Source organism: Pocillopora damicornis, chromosome 5 (assembly GCF_964200805.1).
Source record: "Pocillopora damicornis chromosome 5, jaPocDami1.2, whole genome shotgun sequence".
In the NCBI taxonomy this organism is placed as follows: Eukaryota; Metazoa; Cnidaria; class Anthozoa; order Scleractinia; family Pocilloporidae; genus Pocillopora; species Pocillopora damicornis.
This window is the reverse complement of record NC_142674.1, coordinates 1,313,772-1,336,722: the sequence shown is the minus strand read 5'-3', so window position 1 is coordinate 1,336,722 and position 22,951 is coordinate 1,313,772. Positions and strand designations below refer to the sequence as shown.

Genomic DNA, 22,951 nt, shown 5'->3' with positions numbered 1-22,951 from the left:
GCTTTATACACTCAGCGCAAGGATTGTGTCGTAGACAAAACTGTGGATTATTTCTGTTGAAGAGGTTAATAACCCTGAATCCTAGCTCATGGATGAGCCAGCTGGAGTTACTTGAGCGATAAACAGAAAATGAATTGAACTAATGGATTCTGGTTGCTAAGGGTTTTAATAACCTCTTCACAAGTGGCATTCAATAGCGGAAGGTGTCTTTAACTACATAATAAATATTCCTTCAAATCATCGAAGTGAATTCTTTCACAGAGATTGGTAAGAAATCCTGGAGAGCCTTGTGGACAGAGGTATACCTTAGACCGGTAAAATGGCGCTTGTCAACACCACTGAAAATCTCGCACTCTAAAAATATTTAAACTGAATGCTCTTCACTGAATTGAAAAGAACACACAGCAGTAGGTGGTTAAATGTTCTTCAAGTACAGTTGCCAAGCAATGTACAATGCATATGTGAGAATCCTGTCTGACACAGATTCTACACGAAAATTTGCGTGTGTATGTAATAAAAGAAGCTCCTTCGCCTTCTCTAAGAAGAAAAAGAAAGAATACAAAAACACACATAGAAACAAACAAACATAAAGGAATCTACGAATTCTTTCCTGCAGACTCTACACGCATTCCTCCTTTGCCTTAAAAGGGACTCCTTTAAAATCAAAATCTGCCAGTAACGTTTGACTTTTACCATCGCATAATTTATGGACAAATTTAGTTACCCTTCTTCCTTAAACAGAATATATTATCACTGAAGACATACGACAAACATATAAAACAATCTTTCACGGAAGGCGAAGTGAATATTGTCGTTAATCCTCGTGACAAAGTCACAGGGATTATTCGACAATATTCGCTAAACCCGCGGGGGATCATTGTTTGAGTATAATTGCTACGGTAATTATCAGAGAAACTGCATTTTATTTCATTAAACTCGTTTCTTCGTTAAGAACATCATAAACTCGTGCAAAGACTATTTTGAAACTGAGTGCTTCAGTATTATTATCAACACGCGCGAGGTGATTCTTGTGCGAAATGATGTACATCGCGACCACTCACAGAGTGCACATTTCCATTATCACCTGAACAATTATAATAAAAATATTGGGAAGTGCAACAAAATCGCTTGTTATTATCTTCACAAGAATTTAAAAAGTAATTATTCGTAGGAATTATAATGTCTGCTTTGAACATAATCTGTTTTTCAATCTAGCTGTGTTGACAAGCACGACCACGCAAACCCCATGTGTATACCAGCAGAAACTTATAACCGAGGTTACATGCTTCTGATGCCACTTGAGTGTCAATAAGATTCCCAAAAAATTCGCTAAAGCGTCAGTATATTTCAGTACCATTTTCTTTATGTTGGTTGAAGACTTCGTTCTTCTCATCACTTGTGTCTTTGAAAACGTCTTATATTTGTAAGGAGAATTCGTAAGGCCATCACTCGCAAATAACAACGTCTTTACCAGGTTTCTTAGTGACCAATTTCAATCACAAGGTGATTCAAAAACACTTTTGCGTATGGCACGTGCCCGTCCTTCCAATAATTGAGAGGCTGTCTTGTTATTTTTCAGTCCTCAGCTAAAAATAATAACTTTGTCTCTCAAAAAGTTCAGCTGTATCTCGCCTCAAAGTCTTGCATCTCATAGGTTGAGAATGTGGCATGATTTTTTTAACCAATCACAAAGCACGGTGAAGCAAAGCCAAAGCACTCCTGGATTGCTTTCAGCACTCAGCTGGAAAAATCTTTCTAAGGACCACAATCATTCTGCCACAAATTTGAGCATTTGTCGGACTGCAGGCTCAAGAGCGAGGTCTTCAGCAGTAAGTCCTGAACAGTCTGTTATGGTTCTATCCAAATCATTTACGCGTAATAGAATATCCACACATGCTTCGTGGCCGGCCGCTGAGCTGAGATGGAGAGCTAGGAATACACAAAAAATAACTCTTAACCCTTTGCACCCTAGAATCAGTATGCATATTCTCCATACTGTTCTCTATACATTTTCCAAGGTGCTGACAAGGAGAATTTGTTTAACAAACAACAACTTCAATTTAAAACGAATGAGAATGAACTTGGATCGTTTCCCTTAAAAGAATACTACAGCAAAATTTGGCAATGCCCATCTTCCAAATCAAAGATCAGTTGATGATCGTAAACAAAATCAGTGCCAAACCCACTTTTATTGAAAATCAAGTGAACAAATTTCATGGAAATGCGTTACCAAAGTAACTCGCTGTCTACATTGGAGGCTGAGTGTAACAATGAAACACTTTAAATGTGATCATATTATCATGTAAAAGACAAATGTAACGTCCATGCATATTGTTCACGAACATCGCCCAAGAAACGAAATTTTAATTAAAGATTCGAAACAATAAAATGGAAACACTGGACACTAATTACTAAATAACAAGACCTAGGTCTTCTTTCCTTTACCCTTTACAAAGAGGCTCTGACTTTTGGTGCACAAAAGTTCTTTAGATATTCTTTAACCTGTGCAAACTTGCAATGTTTGCTGTGACGTGGTGTTTATGTGCCTCTCATCTTATTAAAGTCTGCCACAGAATTCACCAAATAACAGTAAAACTTGGATATAAAAACTAAAATCCAAAACAAGAAAGACATACCAACATTACCTGTTCTTCCGTTCTTATCCTGCGTGTTTATAACTGCTCCTTTATCTAGCAAAAACTGTACAGTTTGTGCGTGACCCTCCTGTGAAAAGTTACAGGACACATTGTTAACCACCCGTCTAGACTTGGTGAGATAACAACTGGAATACATAGTTGAGGGGAGGGATGGGAAGGCGGGTTTATACCGATTGCAATTACCACAATTTTCTAGGGTTCCCCTCCGCCTCCCCCCCCCCCCCCCCTCCAATCTCTTGACTGCTAACTTTCACTTGATTGCTCCCGTCCCCTGGTTAATCGGAAGGTCCAGACGCCTATGTTTTACAATAATGATCAGGTCATTGAGGGCTTAAAAGATTTATTTAGGATCAGAGTTGGTAGAGATACCTAGATGAAGAAAACGGTGCTGCAGTTTACGTTGGGTGAATAACCTCAATACCTTGGCAGCCAGATGTAAAGGAGTCTTTCTTGATTTTTTAGTAAATACATTGACATCTACAGCATACTTTGTAATCAGGAAATTCAGTGACTTGATACAGCCGGCTTGGGAAGCCAAATGAATAGCTTGTCTGCCAAGCTGATCCTTGGCAGTTATGGAAGCCTGCACAAAAAGAATACGACAATAAAATTATGATGGCCCGAGAGGGGGAGGGGAGAGGGGTGGATTGAGGGGCAATTTCATTGTTAATGTCTGCCACAGAATGAAAAAAATATCAGGAAAAGGAAAGCAACATTTATTTGACTCCTTGTCACTCCTAGGCACCATTAACAATCTCCTGGACCAGCGGTTTGTTGACTGGACTCTAGGTTGAGTGGTCCAGGACCAAGCTGAAGCCAGGATCATTGGAATTTGTCGTGAGACTAACAATGCCCCTTGCCACTGCAGGACTAATGCATGAGATAACCTACAACCTCGGATTAGGGACACTCATAAGAATGCTATCCTGATGAAGTTGTAACTCTACAGATCAGTTTATGTCAAAGAAGCTGGGAACTAAGGGAATAGCCAAACAGGCAGACTTCATTTGTGTCTAACAGCATGTCCAATCAACAAGTTGTTGCATTGCAGGATTGCTCAAAAATGTAAATAGGTATGTATCTTCCCACTCTCAATCAGAATTTTGAGCATGCACTTAATCTTTTAACTCCCAAGATCTGACTGTTAATTCTTCCCTCTAACTGGTACACAATTCCTTGTAAATAAGTTATGAGAATTTGGTGTTGGATCAAGATAGTAACTTCTACCTAATAAGTTTGAGTATTCTCATTACCTGGTGGCTGAATAGTGTACAGATGTTACAGGGAGAATTTACAAGTCAATCACTTCTGGGAGTTAAAGGGTTAACACAAAATATGCCAGCTATGAGAAAATTCTTAGCTTGCAAGGTAGGAACATAACTGAAATAACATCAGGAAAGCAGATTTTCTTAAGTGTGGGTGATCTCTCTCTTGCTCATGCTGGTTTACATCATGTGCTCATGGTTAAATTGAGTACTTTCAACAGTGTACATGTTAATTACTTCTTCGGACATAGAGTGAACAGTACCTTGTGTTCATCGATGAGAGTCTCTGCTACTGGCACATGTCCTGCTTGTAGGGCATCCATGAGAGGTGTTGAGCAACAACTGTCAGGACTATCTGGTGTGTAACTACATCTGAAACAGCCAATTAACTATTTTTGTTAATGAGTTTTTGATGAAGCACAACCTGAACATACATGTACATGTCCCTAAGAGTTGGTCAAGTGCCCTTTAGCCTGCAGAACAGGTGTAATTTTTTGCCTTTTACAGGCAAATGGGGACAAGTGCTAGGCGAGCATGAATTGTAAGTCGTGCTCAAGGGGAGGATGCACGAAGCACAAACAAGATTCTTTACCTAGAGTGTGTTCAAGACATAAATAGTTTCTGCATTAGCTATACACTTCCTTGCTGTCAAAAGAAATTTCCAGAAGCTACCAACTTGGTAAGTCTGATTGTAAAAGTATATTCACCTGCTAATCATGAGTTTTACAGCATCCACTCTACCATGCAGAGCTGAAAATGTATTAAGAAATTATCACAAAGGCTCTAACAAAAACTAGTTATGTGCATCAGTTGGAGGGATAGCCCTTACATTATAAGTAATAATTATCATATGTTCATTTTGTGATCATTTGGAGACAATTTTTAGTGATCCAGCAGTAAACATTGTGCTAGGTAAATATAGAAAACAACAGATTTATCATAAAAAAAAAACCCAATTAAAATGAGCATACTAAACATATTGGTCTAGCTATGAATATACAATAACTTTAGGACAGTACAATTTAGATAGAGACTTCTCCAGTTTCTGAACACCCAGAACTTGCAAGAAACAGCTGGAAATTTAGAATTGAATGATTTTAACCCAGGGTCAGCCAGCTAAAATATTTTTACAAATTTCTGACAAAAAAGAAAAAGTGATTTCTAGTCACCTGCTGTATGAAGCGGTGTCCGTCCATTCTTGCTACAACTGTCCCAAATATCAGCACAACAATCAAGAAGATAATTCAAAATTTCTACATCGCCTTCCCTATGAAAGTGAATGACAGTAAAATAAGCATGGACATAAAATAATAACTTCCATTTGGTTAGAAAATGTGCTAGGATATTTTGCTTCTAGGGAAATTACCAGCTGCAAGAGATGAGCAGTATTCTAAGCTACAAAAGGGCAAAGCTCAAGGAAAACTGTAAGCTGTTAGTCCACTATCTTGCAACTAATTTGTGGAACAGAGAGAGAATGGATTGGCCTAAGAAACTTGTGCCACACTCTCTGAACCGTTACACATTTGTACAGTTCTAAGAAGCACAGAGGTTTCAAAAACCTTTTTCATAAGGGGCTGCAGACAGTGAAATAGGCTGTGTAATGACTGTGCTGTAAGGCTAAACCCACACACCAGAGCCTGATTGCAGGCTTAACAAACAGCCATGAGGTCTTACAGGTTGCAGTAGACAGCCACTAACCAGCTTGTATTGAAATCTCTGATTTCACCTCCATTAACTATGTGTAGTTAATGTGGTAAAGTCTTTTAATTTATTTCTGAATCAGCAGGGGCAAAGAGTACAACAGCCTCCCTGCACCATTCAATGGCCAAGGATTCTTTTACTGAATTTTCAAAAGAAAATTAAGGACCTTTAAATCACGCTGTAGTGAAAATTTTTAGATTAATGTAGTTAACACATTTACAAGTCTTCATGTTTTTTGGGCCAAAGAGTGCAACAGCCTCCCCCTGCCATTTGAAGGCAATGGATTCTTTTTCCAAAATTTTCAAAGGAAATTTAGGACTTTCTAATCATACCATAGTAACATATCTTTTAGATTGATTTTATACAGTATTCTACTTTAAAATACCATTACTGTTTTTAATGTAAAAACTAAAGTTAACTTTCAAGACCCCTATTGATACCAGTGTCAAAACACTGACAGGGTTATCCTGTATAAATGTTATCATTACTGGTATCATTATTATTATTGCTAGTATTATTATATTACTATTACACATACCTGGCAGCAATATGAAAGCAGTTCCAGCCATCTTTATTGGCAAGTCTCAAGTTGGCTCTACTTTGAATTAATACTCTGATGATATCAATGTTCATCTTGGTGCAAGACATCATCAATGGTGTCCTATACTGACAAACCATCAAAAATGCATTCTATGAACAAAAGCAAAACTGGTAGGCTTTATCGCATGCAAGATATTACATGAACACATACTCTTCAAACTTTTTAACCCTTTAACTCCCATTATAATGTTATTTCAAAGAATTTAGTATTGTATCAACTAATTATCCCCAAATTAATATTTTTCTTTATTCTTATCACTTATCTGGTTGATATTGTATTGGTATTGTAAGGAGAAATTCTGTCTTGGTCGCTCATGGGAGTTGAAGGGTTAAAGAGTTTCTAAAGCTCACATTTCAAGCAGTAGCCCTCTGTAAGAGCAAAGAGCTAACGAAGGGCTAACACTTGAAACATCAGCTTTATAGGCTCTTCACAACGGCCACCTACATCACCAATTCAGTTGAGAAAAATAAATTTCTTGTTCAGACATTATTTGTAATTCTCCCTACAAGTCAAACATATGGGCCAGGAGAATAAAGAAAATGATCACTAACCAAAGAAAATCTTAATTTTTAAACAAATTCTCCTTTTCAGTACCTTGAGAAATGTATAGAGAACAGTAAGGAGAATATGGATACTGATGTTAGGATGTATTTAAGGTTAGTAAGCTTAAGGTTAAGGTTTACCAGTCCGCTCTCTTCAAACAGTCGATTTCTGCGTTTTTTGAAAGAAGAAGCTTGACACAGTCTAGATGACTACTAGCAGCTGCCTCATGCAAAGCTCGTTTCAAGTCCTTATTTCGCTGTTCAATGTCTACACCGCGATGAATCAAGAATTTCATCAAATCCACATGGCCATGGCGTGCAGCGACAATAATTGGAGTGTCGCCCGATTTCAAATGAACACAGTTCAATATGCCTTCCTGATCAGCATTAGAGTCGACCATACTCATGAATTCATCTCGTTTGTTGGCTTGAACCAAGCGTAAAGGGAGAGGATATTCGAAAGAGAGTTGTTTACCAATACAAGTTTCGTTCATGACGTCCGCCATTTTGGTCGGAACAAAACTGACCAATAGAGGGAGAGTGAGTGAAAAATGTTTGCTATAAGTATTTGAGCAACAACGTACCTAACCCTCCCCTAGTCATATGCAAGGTAAATATTGGATTGGGGAGGGGTAGGTGTATATTACTCAGATACTGACATTGATCCAGTAAAGTAAAGCAAATTTCCGAGAGAAAACTATAGAGAAGTGAGTAAGATTATTGTAGAGACATTTTCTTTGTTGCTTGTAAAATTTTGTTGTAAAACTAGTGACAAATTTAGCCTTTTTATAATTTCCCGTCCCCACCCCCTGTCTAGAGAGTAGAAAGTTTCCTTAAAAATATCGAGGAGCACTGGGGCGTACAGACCATCGGTAATGGCGGCTAACGAGTGAATTCAAACTGGAAGTCAATGAGGAGTTTTTAAAGTTTCATGGATCGCAATACCACTCCCCGAAAAAAGCGAAATATGTCTATTTCGAATCCACGTCAACGGAGTATTTCACAATATTTTACTCCTAGAAGTGGTATCAGTAAAAAAGACGTGAACTTCCTCGTTAAACCAACTGCAAATCCCTCTACGCGTACGCCCGGTATTGCAACCTGTGGTTCTATTTTGAACGGACAGCGCGGATTCACGGATCAAGTGACACTTTCACCCACACTTGGATTCACTTCAGCCGCTAACATTTATTTGCAAACTGGAAAATGGAGCTCAGGAACTCAAAAGCACTCAATTGCATCTGTAGAGCGCAATTTAGCGAGTGTTACTAGCCAACCGGAGGATTTCCAAGTTCCTTGTAATTCCAGCTCAAAAACTTGTTCCTCTGAAGGAAAACAATCGCTCATTGACGGATATACACGTGTTCCTGACTTTGTGGCTTCATCTTCGTTCTCTTCGCCATCTTCCAGTTCTTGTTTAAATACGCGTACATCCAGTTTATCATCGTCGAGTCCGGCGGCGCGAAACATGAAACGCGCTCCTCGATCAACCAGAACGCAAAAGAACTTGAAGGGAAAATCTGGAAAAAATCAGAGGAGTGCCCTGAATACCATCTTCGTCAAAAGCGATGATGAAGGTTCTTTAAATGACAGTGACTGCTGTTTAACTATGAACGTTGTTCATGGAAGAAAAGCTAAGCATGATTCTGATGTGAGAGGAAACTCTACATGTAGTACATCACAAGCTTACTGGAATGATTCCTGCATTCATAGTAGTCAAGTGAGCCTGGAAAGTGCAATCAGCAAAAGAGGATGCAATAAAAATAATTCTATATCTTCTCAATCTACTAAGCAAGCCAAAACAAAATCATTATCAAGTTCAACATTTGGTCTTTTTGGTGGTGACATTATTGATTCTGATGAGGAAGACGATTCTCAAGATTTCAATCAATGCAGTACTGATTTAACTCATTTGCCTGTGGAGATCATGGAGAACATTTTGTGTCAATTGCCTATAGTGGATTTGATGTTGAATTGTGCCTTAGTGTGCCGTCAGTGGTACAACACAATATCAAAGGATTCTGTAAGTTCAGTAAATAATTATATACTTTTTTCAACAGAAGACAGCATGGTCCTTCCAAATATTATTTTGTCCTTAAAACATCTTAACCCTTTAACTTCCAGGAGTCAGATTAACATAAAACTTCTCCCTACAATATCGACACATTCTTCAGCAAACAGGCAATGAGAATATTCAAACTTATCAGGTAGAAGCTGCTATCTTGATCTAGCACCAAGTTCTCACAACTAGTTTACAAGGAAATGTGTAGCAACTAGATGGGAGAATTAACAATCAGATCTTGGGAGTTAAAGGGTTAAAACCTTCTTCAGATTTAAAATAGGATAGTGATTGTAGTCTCAATACAACTGATTTTGTTTTTCTTGTTTTGTGCATTTTAATTTTTCTTTCACATACTGATTTGTATTTTAGTTCATTCCTTGGAAGAAGAAATATTTCCTTCTAAAGAAAAAGGACAATTCATCTGAAGATTTTATGATTGAACTACTGGAGACAAAAGGACTACTAGAGGTGGATTTGTTTCCACTGAATCTCTCAAGGTATATGTAAAAATTTTTCTATTGTGCACATTTCTAATGGTTATGTATACTGTACCATATACATGCATGTAGCAACTATATGACAACAGAGCTGCTTGGGATGCAACAAGCCAACAGTTGTGTGAGAGTTTAATAATTGTTTATTAATTTAGCACATCTAATCATACAACCCTTCTGATGGCCTCAATCCAGGCACTGTTGCTTTATTGATCACAGGAAAAAAAAACAGTTATCTTTTAAATGCTAACCCCATGGTGGACAGAGCATGAGAGTAGGAACTTTACAATATGAAGCAACTAAAACAGAATGATTTTATTAACATATTAACCCATTAGCCCTTAAGAGTGACAAGCATCTAATTTCTCCGCGGTATATCTCCCTGAATCACAGATTAAGGTCATGAGAATGAAGGAAATGATGCCCCAAAAAAAGAAGCTTTTGATCAGTAAACAAATTCTCCTTGTCAGCACCTTAAGAAATGTATAAAGAACAGTATGGAGAATATGCATAATGATATTAGGGTGGAAAGGGTTATTACCATATTAGTTCTATTAATAATGAAAATGTTTTTATTATTTTGTAGTTTTATGAAAGATTTTAAAAGAAAAGGGAGCTTGTCTTTGATAGAAGAGTTGAAGACACATTCCAAGTTCCCATTGATAGGGACATTCTTGGAAACTCTTACTGGCAGCTCAAAAGAGGTACAACATCACATGATTTTTGCTAGGTGATTGTTACATGTATTTAGTGCAAATGTGTTTTACTATCTCTTTTCCAGAGGGATGTGCAAATGCTGAGAAGTAAGCAGAAGTAGAGCTTTCATGGCTTGTTCTGTCACATATGTTGACCAAACTCTGCTTTTATGTTGTGAAACATGGGCAAGATCAAAAGTTTTATGGCACTGAATAACAAAGACACATAAGTTGCGCATGTATTTCATCAGTTCATGCATGAACATCATAAATGTGCATCCAACGACTCTGCGTTGGAGCAAATAAAGTGCTTCAGCACAGTTAACGTATATCTAAGTGGTATTGTAACTTGTATATGTAATCTTTACAAAATCAAATTAAAAGGATTCCAAAACTGCAACCCTTAACTACTGTTACTATAATGATTATCATACTGAAGATAATTCTAATTTTCTTGATCTCCCAAAAGACAATTGTGTACTCAGCATTCTCCTTTTTAGACCTTCATTTACTGTTTTTGTACCTCTTATTACTTCCTGAAATTGCTTGGAATTCTTGAAAATTCAACAGTTAAAGGGATTGCTTTACCAGTTTGTAAAAATAACGTGTGACCATGTATGTTAATCATGTGTATTCACCCAATTTAAGCATACACTCTCTATGTCCAAGGTTCCTAGTCCTTGGTCTGTTGTTGCACTTCTGACACTGGTTTGCCAAACAGTTTATGAAGTACAAGAAATAGTACATTGTTTGACAAGGTCCACATCCTGTCTGGTACATGACATTCTGGAATGTCTTTACTGTCTGGCATCAATCTTTTACTACCTGGAGTCACAAAACAGAATTGGAAGTGGGTATGTCTGAGGATAGAGGGGTTGCTTTAAATTTGATTTTAAGATACACTGTTACAATTTACACCTACTTGTATGTGCCCAATGATTAGTACACCACAAGTAAGCAAGTAATTTCTGTATTTCAAATAAATCTTCAGATGAAATTATGAAATTCTTTCAGTTGATATTCTATACACAGGAATCTCAATAACTTTTTCCACATGATACTGTCAATGGTATAGAAAACAGTGTACAGTAAGGCAAAAGCAAATCACAAGAGCTTAAACAGACAGCAGTGAGAGGTCTCACAGGCAGTGGCTTTTATTTAAACCACTGTAATGACAATTTAGCTAGATCAACCTGTCAAATGATTAATTTAAGTGATGACTGAAGTGTTCCAATCACCTTCCATACTGTATTTTGTTTTTTTTTCCAATCAGTCTTCACTACAGGGTGTTCTATACACTGTATTTGTATGAGAATGCATTCCAAGCCACACGTGCATCTCTTGGTTCTGTGTTTGGTCAGAATTCTACTGGACAGCAGTCAATGATGCGATACAGGTAATATTGGGACATACTTTTGAAATTGCTTTTCTAGAACTTTCAGATTGACTCACACAATCTCAGCTATCAGCTAAGATAGAAAACTACCCTACTAGGTACTGTATTATGAAGCTGTTTTTCTTTTCGCTGATGTAAAATGCCTGATCAGAGAAGCAGAAGAGATATAAAACAAGTGCATGTACTTGTCTATACCACACTTGAAAATCCTGGTGAACAGGGAGTGCAAAATTTACTGAGTGAAGACTTTTTGCAGAAGAGTTTTCAGTGTCTGAATTAACTGCAATCTGTCAGCTGCCACCCTTTATGAATGTGAAAGAAATCTGAGGAATAATCTCTTTCCCCATAGGTCATCCTTTGACAAGCTACAGCTTACCCATGAGCAAGTTCGCATTATAAAACATGATGTCAAAGTAGGAGAGATCATAAAAATTGTAGCATTTGCAGGTAAGATGGTTTTTTTGTAGATATTTAAATACCTGGCTCTGCAATAGGTTAACTGGAAGTGCACTTTCTGACTGGAAATCTTAATAAGCAAGCTTGGTCCACATTGCCTGGTATGTTTACCATTGTCTAAACTCATATACAGACAAAATTATGTTTATTTAAAGGATATCAGAGAATTCTTTGTCCACTACAAATAATATCTGGATAAAATTCCTGAACTTTCTTTCTCTATGTGCAAAGGGTATGTAATGTAATTTATACTCAATAGACCACTCCCCAAATAGGGATTTTCACCTGATAAATACAAACAAATTAGGAAGAAAAGTTGTGAAAAAAACTTGATGGGAGACAGACCAGTTGGCTCTATACAAAGTGCAGCCAAGGAGTTGAATTTAGGACAAGCAAGAACAAATCCAGTGAGAAGCATGGTGGAGGGCTAAAACCTAGCATCACAGAATCCAGCACATTTCCTTAAACTCTTGGCCACACTGCTTTTAGCTCAATTTAGCCCTTTTATTTCTCACGACATTGCTGCTACATTACTCAATGAAACCGTGATGTAATTTTTGTTTTCAAGGAACTGGTAAGACTACAACTCTTGTTGAGTACACCAAGATGAGGCCTATGGAACGATTCCTTAATGTAGCATACAACAAGTGAGTGAACATAGCACGTTGTAAACTTTCTCGTGGAATCTCTTGAGTTGTTAAGGTGGAAGAGAAAGAGACTTTGAAGAGTTAATGAGCAGTTTTGAAACAGAGCTATTTGAAATTTTGAAAACGCTTTTGCTCTGTTTGCACTTGCAGGCGTCTTATTAGGGCAAGCTAACGTTATAAGCTCGCGATCGTTTATCCTGCCGGCGATGTTTGATTTGGAGTTAGAATGTACGGTAGAGGTAGGGAACTGGGGAGGGCGAGAAGACGTTTTGATTTTAGTAGTGTTTCCACAAGCTGCAGTCCGAAATGACACTTTTACCAAGTGTATTGGTACTCATGATCCGTTCAGCTTAACATATTTACATTTTGTTTCATCTTTTGTTTTGTTTTTTTTGTTTCGTTTTTTGTTTTGTTTTTGTTTGTTTGTTTTTCTTTAGGTCAATTCAGGAACATGCTGCTAAGATGTTCCCTAGCAATGTTGAGAACCGTACAATCCACTCGCTTGCCTTCAGGAAAGTGGGAGTTAGGTCAGAAGAACAGCATTCTTGATTTTAATGCACTGCAATTTACGCATGTGTTGAGATGTACTAGTACTACTGTAGTTAGTCATTGAGCTTGATTTTACTCGAATGTGGATTACCGTCGTTATTGTGAGGTTTTTTTTTAATGCTTTTGTTTTCGTATGGGTTGCGGCTTTTTATCGTGTTTGTTGTTGATGTTCTTGTTGTTGTGTTTTTACGAATTGAGAAAACTGACAAATAATCTTGCCGATGTGACTCCTAGCTTGATTCTTTGTGAATCCTGCACATGTAGGCGTAGTTTGTATTGTAGTGTGCCGACGAACTCACTGAGAAAACATCTGGAGGGATTAAAAAAAGAACTGCTAAAATTAAAGTCCGGTGGTGGTTCATGGTTAATTCCCCATGCTCCCCAGAAGGTGCAGAGATGGCTTGATCTAAAGTCTTCATACCAACACTAGAGCACAAAATTCGTATCTACTCGTAGCCATACAACATCCTCTAAAGAATTAATTAATTTATTTAGATACAGACACAAGCTTACGTATCGTCTACGGATCAGTACTATCATGAATGCCCTTCCCTCCAATTGCGGATATCTTCATGCCCGACGCGTTGAAGAAACTCTTAATAACTTCATAGCATCTGCTGACACCACTGTGAACCCCAAACATGTACCAACAGCTAAGAGAACCTTAGTGGATGTTTCCTCAGAAGGAAGCGAGATTGTGGTATCTATCTTTGGTGAACACGGTACAGATACAAGTTATTTGAACAGTGACCAGTACATTCAGGTAGGTTGATTTGATGTACAAGACGCATAGGTAGAGTTATTTTAAACGTACGTGACAGATGCCTCGAGCGGTCATTTAGCGATAAACAGTCACTGTGGTTTTTAAAACAGAAGCAAAGAAATACACTGAAACTAGCAATGACAAGGCTACTATGAGCGACATCTGGCAAGGGGATCATACGAACCTACGTGACAGTTAAGATACATGAAATAAACAACAAACGAAATTGAAACGAAGACAATCGCTTCGTAACTTTTGGCGCGAACGATATATTTGGATCGAAACGGGAGGAGTCAGGTGTTAGCGCTTTGGTAGGTTTACAACTGAAAATTCTGTTGAAAACATGGGGTATTGAGGCTAACATGATTGTGTTTGACTGCTTTTGTTATAACTTAACCCCTTGCAACGTGCAGCACCTTTGTTATGTATGAACATGGTATACACGGCCGCGCCAACGTCTCAAAGTTCAGTTTATATGGCATTCGACCATGGAATTCTGTGCACCATTATTAATGCTATTTTGTATTTTGTGGTAACTTAAACGGGAGATGGAAGGAGACATGTCAAAAATGTCGTGTCAGATTAAAAAATGTTGTGTCATTTATTGAGATCAAGCGAGTTTACGTCAAGTTTTCATAGCGGAAGGGTTCATGTGTCCGGAAAGGGCGATATTTGAAAGCCAATTTCTAGCATCTCAATGGATGATATTCGAAGTTTATTATACTAGGCTGTTTTTGTTTTTTCGCTGCTTATGGACACCCGTGGATAAGGTATAGTTGACATGGTCGTCTGAATTTCATTTTAACCGTAGAAAGTTGTCTCACATGCGCATGGCCTATGGGAGAGAATGAAAGATCAAGGAGATAAAGAATTCCCAATCACTCACGATGGTAAGTGTGTAATCTTTTTTTTATATCTCAACGTTTAGAATACAGAACGCACCCGTACTGTAAATGGGTGCCAGATCCCTAGCCCAGGCCTCGTCCAGCGTGTACACCGTGAGGCCACCTTGAATTACAGAATGATTTACACTCATAATTCTTTTTCCAGGTTACCTTAAGATCTATCAACTCAACAGGCCAGTTCTTGATGGATATGACTGTCTCCTGGTTGATGAAGCTCAGGACTGTACTCCTGGTCAGTGAAAACTCTTTGCATGCATAAGGATTCATTGTACCCAATCATTTTTGGCGATAATTTTAAATTGATTTTCAACAATAATCCGGTATTTTATTGAATTGCTTCACTGCTCTCGAAACTTGAACCATTACATTAAAAACCATAGTTATTTAAATTCGTCTGGATGATATGAATTGGATGCATGTTAACACGTGTCGCATGTTGTGTTGTAGCTGCCTCCGATATTCTTCTCAGTCAGTCTTGTGCAAAGATTTTAGTGGGAGACCCCCATCAGCAGATATATGCGTTTCGCGGAGCAAGAAACGCTCTTCAGGAGGTGAAAGGCACCCACACGTTTTACCTCACTCAGGTTAGTTGGTGACTCTGACAATATCTGTAACGATAGTGATAGCTTCTGCTACTGCTACTGCTACTGCTACTGCTACTGCTACTGCTACTGCTACTGCTACTGCTACTGCTACTGCTACTGCTACTGCTACTGCTACTGCTACTGCTACTACTACTACTACTACTAATACTACTAATAATAATAATGATAATAACAATAACAGTAAGATGATAATGATAATAACAGTTATTAATATTACTGGGAAGAATAAAAGAAATTAGGAAAGGAAGGAAGAAAAAGACAGAGTGAAAGAAAGAAGGAAAGAAAGAAAGAAAATAGTGTTGTTTTTTACAAAGCATTACATGTAACTAAATGAAATACAAAACAAGAAATTAAACAACGAAATCAACGAATAGAGAAAGACAAATGAATAGTTCACTGAATAAGTGACACATAACCTATAGATTCCTCAACAAAAACAACAACAAAAATAACAGCAACAATAGACACTAAATGGGGGTGGGGGGGGGGTGGAGACATCTCCGTTTGGTTGTAGTAGTTGTTTTTGTTGTTGTTTTTTTCACGACGTGATGGTTATACAATATAGAAGCATGGAATTCGCTTCAACGCACATTTCTATGTTTCTTCACTGTAACAGAACGTGTGAAATCTTCTTACACTTGAATTCTGTTGGTTTACAGTCATTCAGATTTGGTTCGGAGATAGCTTATGTTGCGTCTTGTGTTTTGGACGTGTTGAAAGGTGTGCGAAACAAGACTTTGGTTGGAGGAGCTAAGAAAGGTAGATACCACGCCTGAAATTTATTTAAATTGCAAGGGTTATTTGTAAGATCAATACTCCCACTGAACCAATTCGTTGCCGTAAATATCACTCATTGATTTAAATCTGGGTTTTAGCATTAAAGTGGTGTCGCTTTACTGCCTTCTTTCATTGGTCTCAAAGACTTCCGCCACCTTTTCAGTTGGTCAGATGCAACCCAAAACCAGTTTTGACATGGTTCCTCTCGTTCTCCCGCGCTCGAGGTGGTTGACTTGCTTTTGCTTTGTTTTTCCACTTGCCCCTGGTGATATTTTACTTAATTCTGTTTGTTCATCGCGACTAATCTGGTTTTGATTTCACGACACACAGTTGTGAGGCGTCCGGCGTAAGTTAGTTGATAAGGGTGCGTTACTAGCCTTTGAAAAATCTTTCATTTTTTATGACTGTTAGGGTTTTGATCAGCACAATGGATCTTTATGTTATGTATCGTTCATTTTGTAGGCTCAGTGCTTGGTGAACAATCCGGTCAGCTGTGCGTGATTACACGCTGTAATTATACTCTGTTCAACGAGGCTGTTAATGTTTGCTGTGCGAACAACGACAAAAGAGTTGGTTTTGTTGGGGTGAGGCGTGATTGAATTTTTTTTTTTTTTTTTTCATAAGTTCGTGTATCATCTGACCCGTGCGGCTCACTGTTTAAGAGGCGTGCGCGGTAGCACGAGCTGGGTTAGAAAAAGTTATGCGTACGGCCCTGTGAGATGCAAAACCGCGAGAAGAACGGAAGAAACAGTCAGAGCGGCAGGTGCATGATAAAATGATTATCGACTGGGCTAAGTCTTGTCGGACAGGGAAAATACATCAGTACTGTTGGGAGGATCCTTTTCCGGTCACTTTTGGGACCATGCCTTGAGTCATGTCTAGAGCATGCAATTCTTGCTGAGAACGAAATACAGGAAAATAATCATGCTTACATGAAGTACAACACAAACCGGCACACGCGAGAACATTCGTCCACATCTCACATCAAACTGTAACCTTAAACGAGTACTTAAGATACATTTTGCTTACAAACATCATGCTATTCCTTCTCTCTCTTTTCAGGGTCTTAAAAGCCTCGCGCTTGATCGAGTGTTGGACATCCACAAACTGTTTACTGCTGATACAAACAAACGTAAGTGACATTAAACACGATGGGGATTGTCAGTGATAGATGCGTGTATGGCGGACATACTTCACCAGCTATAAAGTGGAGTCTGGTACAAAAAATACCAAAAACATTCGAGTATTGTAGGCTAAAAGATGATAGGACCTATAAATGAGGGTTAGATCATTGTTTGTGGTAATTTTGCATATGTGTGGGCTCTGATTGGTCATTAGGCCATTTCCGATTTACCTTTGCCTCTTTTTCAAAACGAGGCGTGTTGCTTAACCATGTTTAATTTGCATGTGAATGAAAAGTTATGATCTTAGGAAAGGATGAGCACCAGGACTCGCTTTGAAAATGAGGCCAAAGGTAATTCGGAAATAGCCTATTATCGGGTCTTTTCCTGGTAAATCATCCCGGACGACTTGAATGCAACAAATAATTAGTTATTTTCAAAATGATTCCAAGCTATTTCACGAATTTCTGAAGAAAAAGAAGCCAAAAAACAAACGAAATAAAATGCGGTTGCTCTGATAACCACTCATGTAATGATACTGAAAAACAAATTTATTCTCCGCGAGGTCTACGATTGTCCAATGATCGCTTCAACTTTTACTCTAAGATTGGCCGTCATATCATGTCGCCTGCAACAAATAACTGTGATAATGTCATCTAGTCAACGCTACTTTTATTAACAGTGTTTTCTCCAGGGGTAAGCAGTGTTTCGTTTAGTTATGAGCATTTATGCACTTTGAAACAGTTCGCAGATCGATGAAAATTAAAGAAAAAAATGACATGGCTTGGAGCATAAATTGTTTCTTTTTCTTGTAGCGCACTCAGGAATCAAGGACGCTTTAATCAAGAAATTCCGTTCATTTTCTGAATTGAAGAAGTATGCGAAATGTGCTCCTGACCCAGAACTGCTTGGCAAGATTAAGGTTTGTACCACGCCTTTATGGTTAAAAGGTTACTCGATATCTTACAAGATCCTCAGCTTAGTCAGACAATGAGATACGTTATTTCACGAGAAACCACGACAACTTTTGACGTGGACACTTTTTGACCGCGTCATCGGTTTGTTTTACTTCGCTCTGTGATTGGTCCAAAAAACGCGCGCCACTCTCAACCAATCAGATATAAAACTAAAAATAAATGCAACTCAGTCGCGCACGTTTTTCCAGCGTCTTAGGCAATGTGCTTTCATTGTTGAAGGTACTTCAGTTTTTGTTGTTGTTTTATTCGTTCTTATAAATAAATCAAACACAGTTTACTCAAATGGGAAGCAACTACACTTTAGTTTCACTTGTTGTTTCAGATCGTCGAGACACATCATGTCATGCTGCCGCAAAGGATAGAGAAGATAACTTCCAAAGCCGTTGGAAACCTACGGCAGGCGGGTAAGAAAGTTAAGATATTGTGAAGCTCCATAATTGTTGGTCCCTTTTAACTGGGAAAAGAAATTTTGTGAAATTTTATAAACCAAACGGAACAAGAGAAAAAAACCATAACTAACCGAAAGACAAACAAGTAAAAACTGTTTGTATCCAGGTACATATCCACGATTTCTAAGAGGCTAGCAAAGCGTGGTCTGTAAAGGCAAGGCTATTCAGAAGGAAAAAGAAAAACAAGTACAAATGCAAAACCAAAGCAAAACAAGCGAAAGAAATTTCTTTCGCGAGCATTAGTTGACTACTTCAGGTTACTTGTATGCTTAGATGAAATCAGAAAGTGGCTGCAAGTTAGAGATGGTTTCTGTGGAGTTTCGAATATAATCTGATTGCCTTAATTTTCTTACTGGTCTTTATCTTACTCTCTGGGTTATATGCACTCTTCATTGAGCTAAAGGTGTCACGTTTACGCTTTTCCTTTCACCACTTTGCTAATACATCTGCTGGCACAGTTTTCCAGCTACAGTGACAATCCCTTTCGCTACGCAAGCTACTTTTGTCTAATGAAGCCTTAGTATCCTTTGATGTGCTTATCATTTCTACCTTTGTTTATTTTTGTTTTTGTTTTCTTCCGCGCAGATATTGTTTTCTCCACAGCACACAAAGCCAAAGGGCTTGAATTCGACACAGTTCGCGTCACAGATGATTTTCTACCTGGAACAGACATTGGTGTGCCATTACGTAAGTAAAACATTTTTTTACGAGTGGGTGAGGTCAGGTGTAAATCCTCCATCCTGGTGGGGATTCACACCACCACCGGCTCTTTTTTTTGCATTCGGATAGTCTAACATCCCAACCACAGAAAACACTGACCTTGTTTCTAAAACTTCACTCTTCGACTTCAACCACTAACGTTGCCTCGCACCGCAGGCAAACAGCATAATGGTTATCGAGAAAACTTTTGTACTAGTTATCTATGTCTCTGTTGTACAGCATTTCAGTCTTATGTTTATTTACCCATCCTTTCCGCCAAAAAACCGGAGCTAGGAGTATTGTCACTACTACTTTCGCCTGCTATTGTCCAGCAATATGTCAATAACCTTTGACTCTGTGCCGGCGTCCTTTGATGCTTCCGAGTAGCGGAAGACACTGTGACACTCAAATGCCCAAGGGCAGCGCAAAATAATCTCGGGCATGAATTGGACTCAAAATCTGCGACCCAGAATCTAGTTTGTTAATCAGTTCTCCCCTCTAGCTGCTACATATTTCCTTGTAAATTAGTTACGAGAATTTGATGTTAGATCAAGACGACAACTTCTACCTGATAAGTTTGAGTATTCTCATTACCTGTGTGCTGGATAATGTATGGGTATTATTGGGAGAAGTTACATGTTGATCACTTCTGTGAGTTATAGGGTTAAACACAGGACAACCAGAATTCCCTTTCGATTCAAGTTGCCTGTGTAATATGTTTAGATGACCATGGTGAAGATGAAAGAAACCTGGTGTATGTCGCGGTTAGTCGAGCAAAGAAGTGCCTCCAACTCAATAGTACAATTCTCAACATTCTTGGGTACAGAAAGGTAAGCCACACGGTGTAACATGAACTGAAGCTTGCCCTGTATTGTTGTATGTTCCTCGTTTTTTAGTTCTGCTCCTTGACTTCACTTGCTTAGCATCAGTTACGAGTACATGTTTTTGAACCTTCTGATTAGTTTATGTTTTTGTCACTTTTAGGAACATTTCGTGGAGTTGGTATCACCGAAGGAGTTGTCTCAGGTATCAGTCGTTCTGACAAAGGGCTAACACTCGAAACATCAACTTAAAATTCTCTCCGGTGGGCAATTTACATTATCAACTTAGTTGGTAAAACCAAATTATCTTTTTCATTTGCAGCCGGCCTTCTGTGTAAACTGTAAGAAAGATGTCGAGTTTTCTCCGCGGCCTCACGTTGTGATTCAGAAAGAAAATGTTGTACTGGTAAGCTGAAAACTTCGCAAGTGGATTTTGTTTTGATGATAGATTTTCCAATTGTGCGTGATATAGTACGTAATTCTTAAATGTGTGCTCGTGTCCAAGAGAAAAGTGCGTTGGTCAGCACATCATAGGCATGTGTGTACACACGTGCGTGCTGTGCGCTTTTGGTGTAAATGTGAGTGAGTATTGTGCAGGTTTGTTCGTTTGCTACGTGAAGGATAGTATTGACAACCTTATCTTATTTTTGTCAACTGTCTGTGATATTTAGCTTTTTCTTGTTGCAGTTGTTGTTTCATTGTGTTTGCTTTTGTTGTTGTTTGTTTTTTTTCTGTACTAGAACCGTAATGATTGGCACCCTGTAGTTATCTGAGCAACTGCTCACCTACTCTCCCCTAAAACCAAGCATTAACCATGACTTGTTCTCAGTTAACTGTTGTTGGGGGAGGGGTATAGGTGCCAGTTGATCAGATACTTACATTGATCCGACGTTTTCGTAGACAAATTTTTCCTTGCCTAGTCTTCCTTGTCTTTTCAGTCTTCCTTATAAATTTACGCGTCCAAACAGAGGGTGACGGGGAAGGAATGCATAGAATACAGAAGAATTGCTGCGAAGGAGATTAGTGTACTTGCCGAGGCTGCAAAACCTCCGAGCCAGTGTACTTGTGGCTATAAAACCGTTTTCGTCTTAACTCTGCTGAGGTTTTCTTTTTTTTCTCAAGGGTGGAAATGTGACAATGGCTGGAGGCGTTCTTTGTCCTACGTGTGCTGCTGATACAATACCACATTTAGGATGTCTAGTTTCTGTAAACAAAGAAAGTTGAGTGCTTCATTTCCAAGGGCAGAATGTTAATTGAATGATGTATGAAAGAGCATATAGAATTAGATGTATCAAATTTTGTACTTATTTTAAGATAGTTATAATGATATTAATGCATATGATAATAACGGTAATAATAAGCAATTAGTGGTGAGTTTGAGCATGATATCATAAGTTATCAAAACCGACGCTAAGGCTGATAACACAGATGCGAGGTTTGATAATTCATGATATCGAGCGAAAACCGAATTCTATAATTATTTTATTACACATTTTGTTAACAATCTGCAAAAGAAGACACTTTCCCTGAGTTTGAAAAAGTTTGGGAACACTACACGGACGAGGGACTTGTAAAATAAGGGAGACTTTGAACTCGACATGATAAATACCTTATCCTCTGCAGATATTGCATTTATTATGTCATCTTCACACGCTACTGTAATTCAGATTTTCATAGTAACTCTAATGTATGGTAATACTATTACTTTTTCTTTCTGTTTTATTTAATCATGTCATCTCCTCACGCTATTTATCCTAATGGAATGCTCGTGCTAATTCATATTTTTCATAGTAAGTCTATTATATAGTAATAAATATCATTTTTCCTATTCAGATTTTTCATAGTAACTCTAATGTGTGATAAATAATGGTAATTGAACTGCGTGAAGTGCAATTTGGGCTGAAATCATACGCGTGATTTCAAAATCGAACAAGCGCGCAGCGTGAGTTCGATTTGAAATCATAAGTATGATTTCAGACCAAAATTGCTCAACTCGAGGTTCAATTACCACTTTATTACACCCATTTTGAAATCGCTCAAATACAGGACTTGGTCAGTTCAAATTTTTTTAATTGATGCAGTACTTAGCCGGTTTGAGATTAAATTCATCCATTTTTTGAGGGGAAAAAATGAGAGTCTAGAAACAAAAGTTGCAAAATTTGCCACATGATACTCTTTGTCTTTCAAGCCTTGAAATCTGATTGGTTGTTTTATTCTCAGTATAGCCTCCTCATTGGCTGGGAAAAAGATGCGATTTAAAGCAAAAAAAGTGGTGCGATTTAGAGCTAATCAGATTACAGGGACCACCAGTGATTTCAAAACGGGTGTAACTTTTTTTTTTTGTTTTTTTAATCGCTTGTTTTTGAGAAAAGCTGGTGGCCGCGAAGTTGACATCCGTTCAAAACGATAGAATTAATTTATCAGTATACATTCTCGAACAAGCTTTACGTTGCCTTACATCGTTGTTAAAAGGAAAGTACGGTTTAGAAAAGGTTACCTAATTCAGAAGTTCCTTAATTGCGTTGTACTTACTGGCCATCCATTTGAGCTAAAAACATTTTTGTTACGATTAATCCCGTTCCAAAACTCGAACCACTGAGCCTTAGACTCTACGGTGGGTGAGGTCCACTACGAAGTTCATATGACACGCGTCCCGCACACAGCTGGGATCAGCTATGTCGGTAGCGTCATGCTCTGTAAATAGAATAAGAGAGATTGTATGTTTTGAGCTCGGTAAGAAAATAGAGAAAGATGCCTGCATATCATCGG

The 22,951-nt window shown here is 38.2% G+C and overlaps 2 protein-coding genes across 3 annotated transcripts; one reads left to right on the top strand and one right to left on the bottom strand.

The window, feature by feature from the left end:
- Positions 1-906: 906 nt before the first annotated feature.
- LOC113667866 (ankyrin repeat domain-containing protein 16-like) lies at positions 907-7,300 on the bottom strand. 2 transcript variants are annotated; one of them, XM_089207776.1, is made up of 8 exons: positions 6,908-7,300; positions 6,162-6,284; positions 5,092-5,189; positions 4,630-4,672; positions 4,186-4,294; positions 3,027-3,240; positions 2,646-2,724; positions 907-1,929 (listed from the first exon to the last, which is right to left on the bottom strand). In XM_089207776.1, exons 1-7 carry the CDS (start codon positions 7,270-7,272, stop codon positions 2,687-2,689), a joined length of 990 nt encoding a protein of 329 aa, XP_089063902.1. In that variant the 5' UTR covers positions 7,273-7,300; the 3' UTR covers positions 907-1,929; positions 2,646-2,686. The 2 variants fall into 2 exon arrangements, with proteins under 2 accessions (XP_089063902.1, XP_027039533.2); XM_027183732.2 differs by having other exon boundaries at positions 3,079-3,240.
- A 310-nt stretch (positions 7,301-7,610) lies between these two features.
- Positions 7,611-22,010, top strand: LOC113667871 (F-box DNA helicase 1-like). Its single transcript, XM_089207772.1, has 22 exons — positions 7,611-8,789; positions 9,198-9,325; positions 9,909-10,026; positions 10,687-10,871; positions 11,291-11,413; positions 11,763-11,860; positions 12,438-12,516; positions 12,954-13,043; positions 13,561-13,828; positions 14,640-14,718; positions 14,879-14,965; positions 15,181-15,317; positions 15,998-16,097; positions 16,578-16,699; positions 17,178-17,247; positions 18,052-18,158; positions 18,536-18,617; positions 19,248-19,349; positions 20,085-20,191; positions 20,346-20,387; positions 20,505-20,588; positions 21,305-22,010. Exons 1-22 carry the CDS (start codon positions 7,698-7,700, stop codon positions 21,404-21,406), a joined length of 3,402 nt encoding a protein of 1,133 aa, XP_089063898.1. The 5' UTR covers positions 7,611-7,697; the 3' UTR covers positions 21,407-22,010.
- Positions 22,011-22,951: the final 941 nt, after the last annotated feature.

Excerpts from the sequence above, each read along its gene's own strand:
- LOC113667866 (XM_027183732.2), bottom strand. The coding sequence starts at position 7,272 with ATGGCGGACGTCATGAACGAAACTTGTATTGGTAAACAACTCTCTTTC. Across the intron at positions 3,241-4,185 it reads CTCTCATCGATGAACACAAG|GCTTCCATAACTGCCAAGGA; the intron begins GTACTGTTCACT and ends CTTTTTGTGCAG. Across the intron at positions 2,725-3,078 it reads CTTTACATCTGGCTGCCAAG|GAGGGTCACGCACAAACTGT; the intron begins GTATTGAGGTTA and ends AACTTTTCACAG.
- LOC113667871 (XM_089207772.1), top strand. The coding sequence starts at position 7,698 with ATGGATCGCAATACCACTCCCCGAAAAAAGCGAAATATGTCTATTTCG. Across the intron at positions 10,872-11,290 it reads CAAAACAGAATTGGAAGTGG|TCTTCACTACAGGGTGTTCT; the intron begins GTATGTCTGAGG and ends TTTTCCAATCAG. Across the intron at positions 11,861-12,437 it reads AAAAATTGTAGCATTTGCAG|GAACTGGTAAGACTACAACT; the intron begins GTAAGATGGTTT and ends TTTGTTTTCAAG.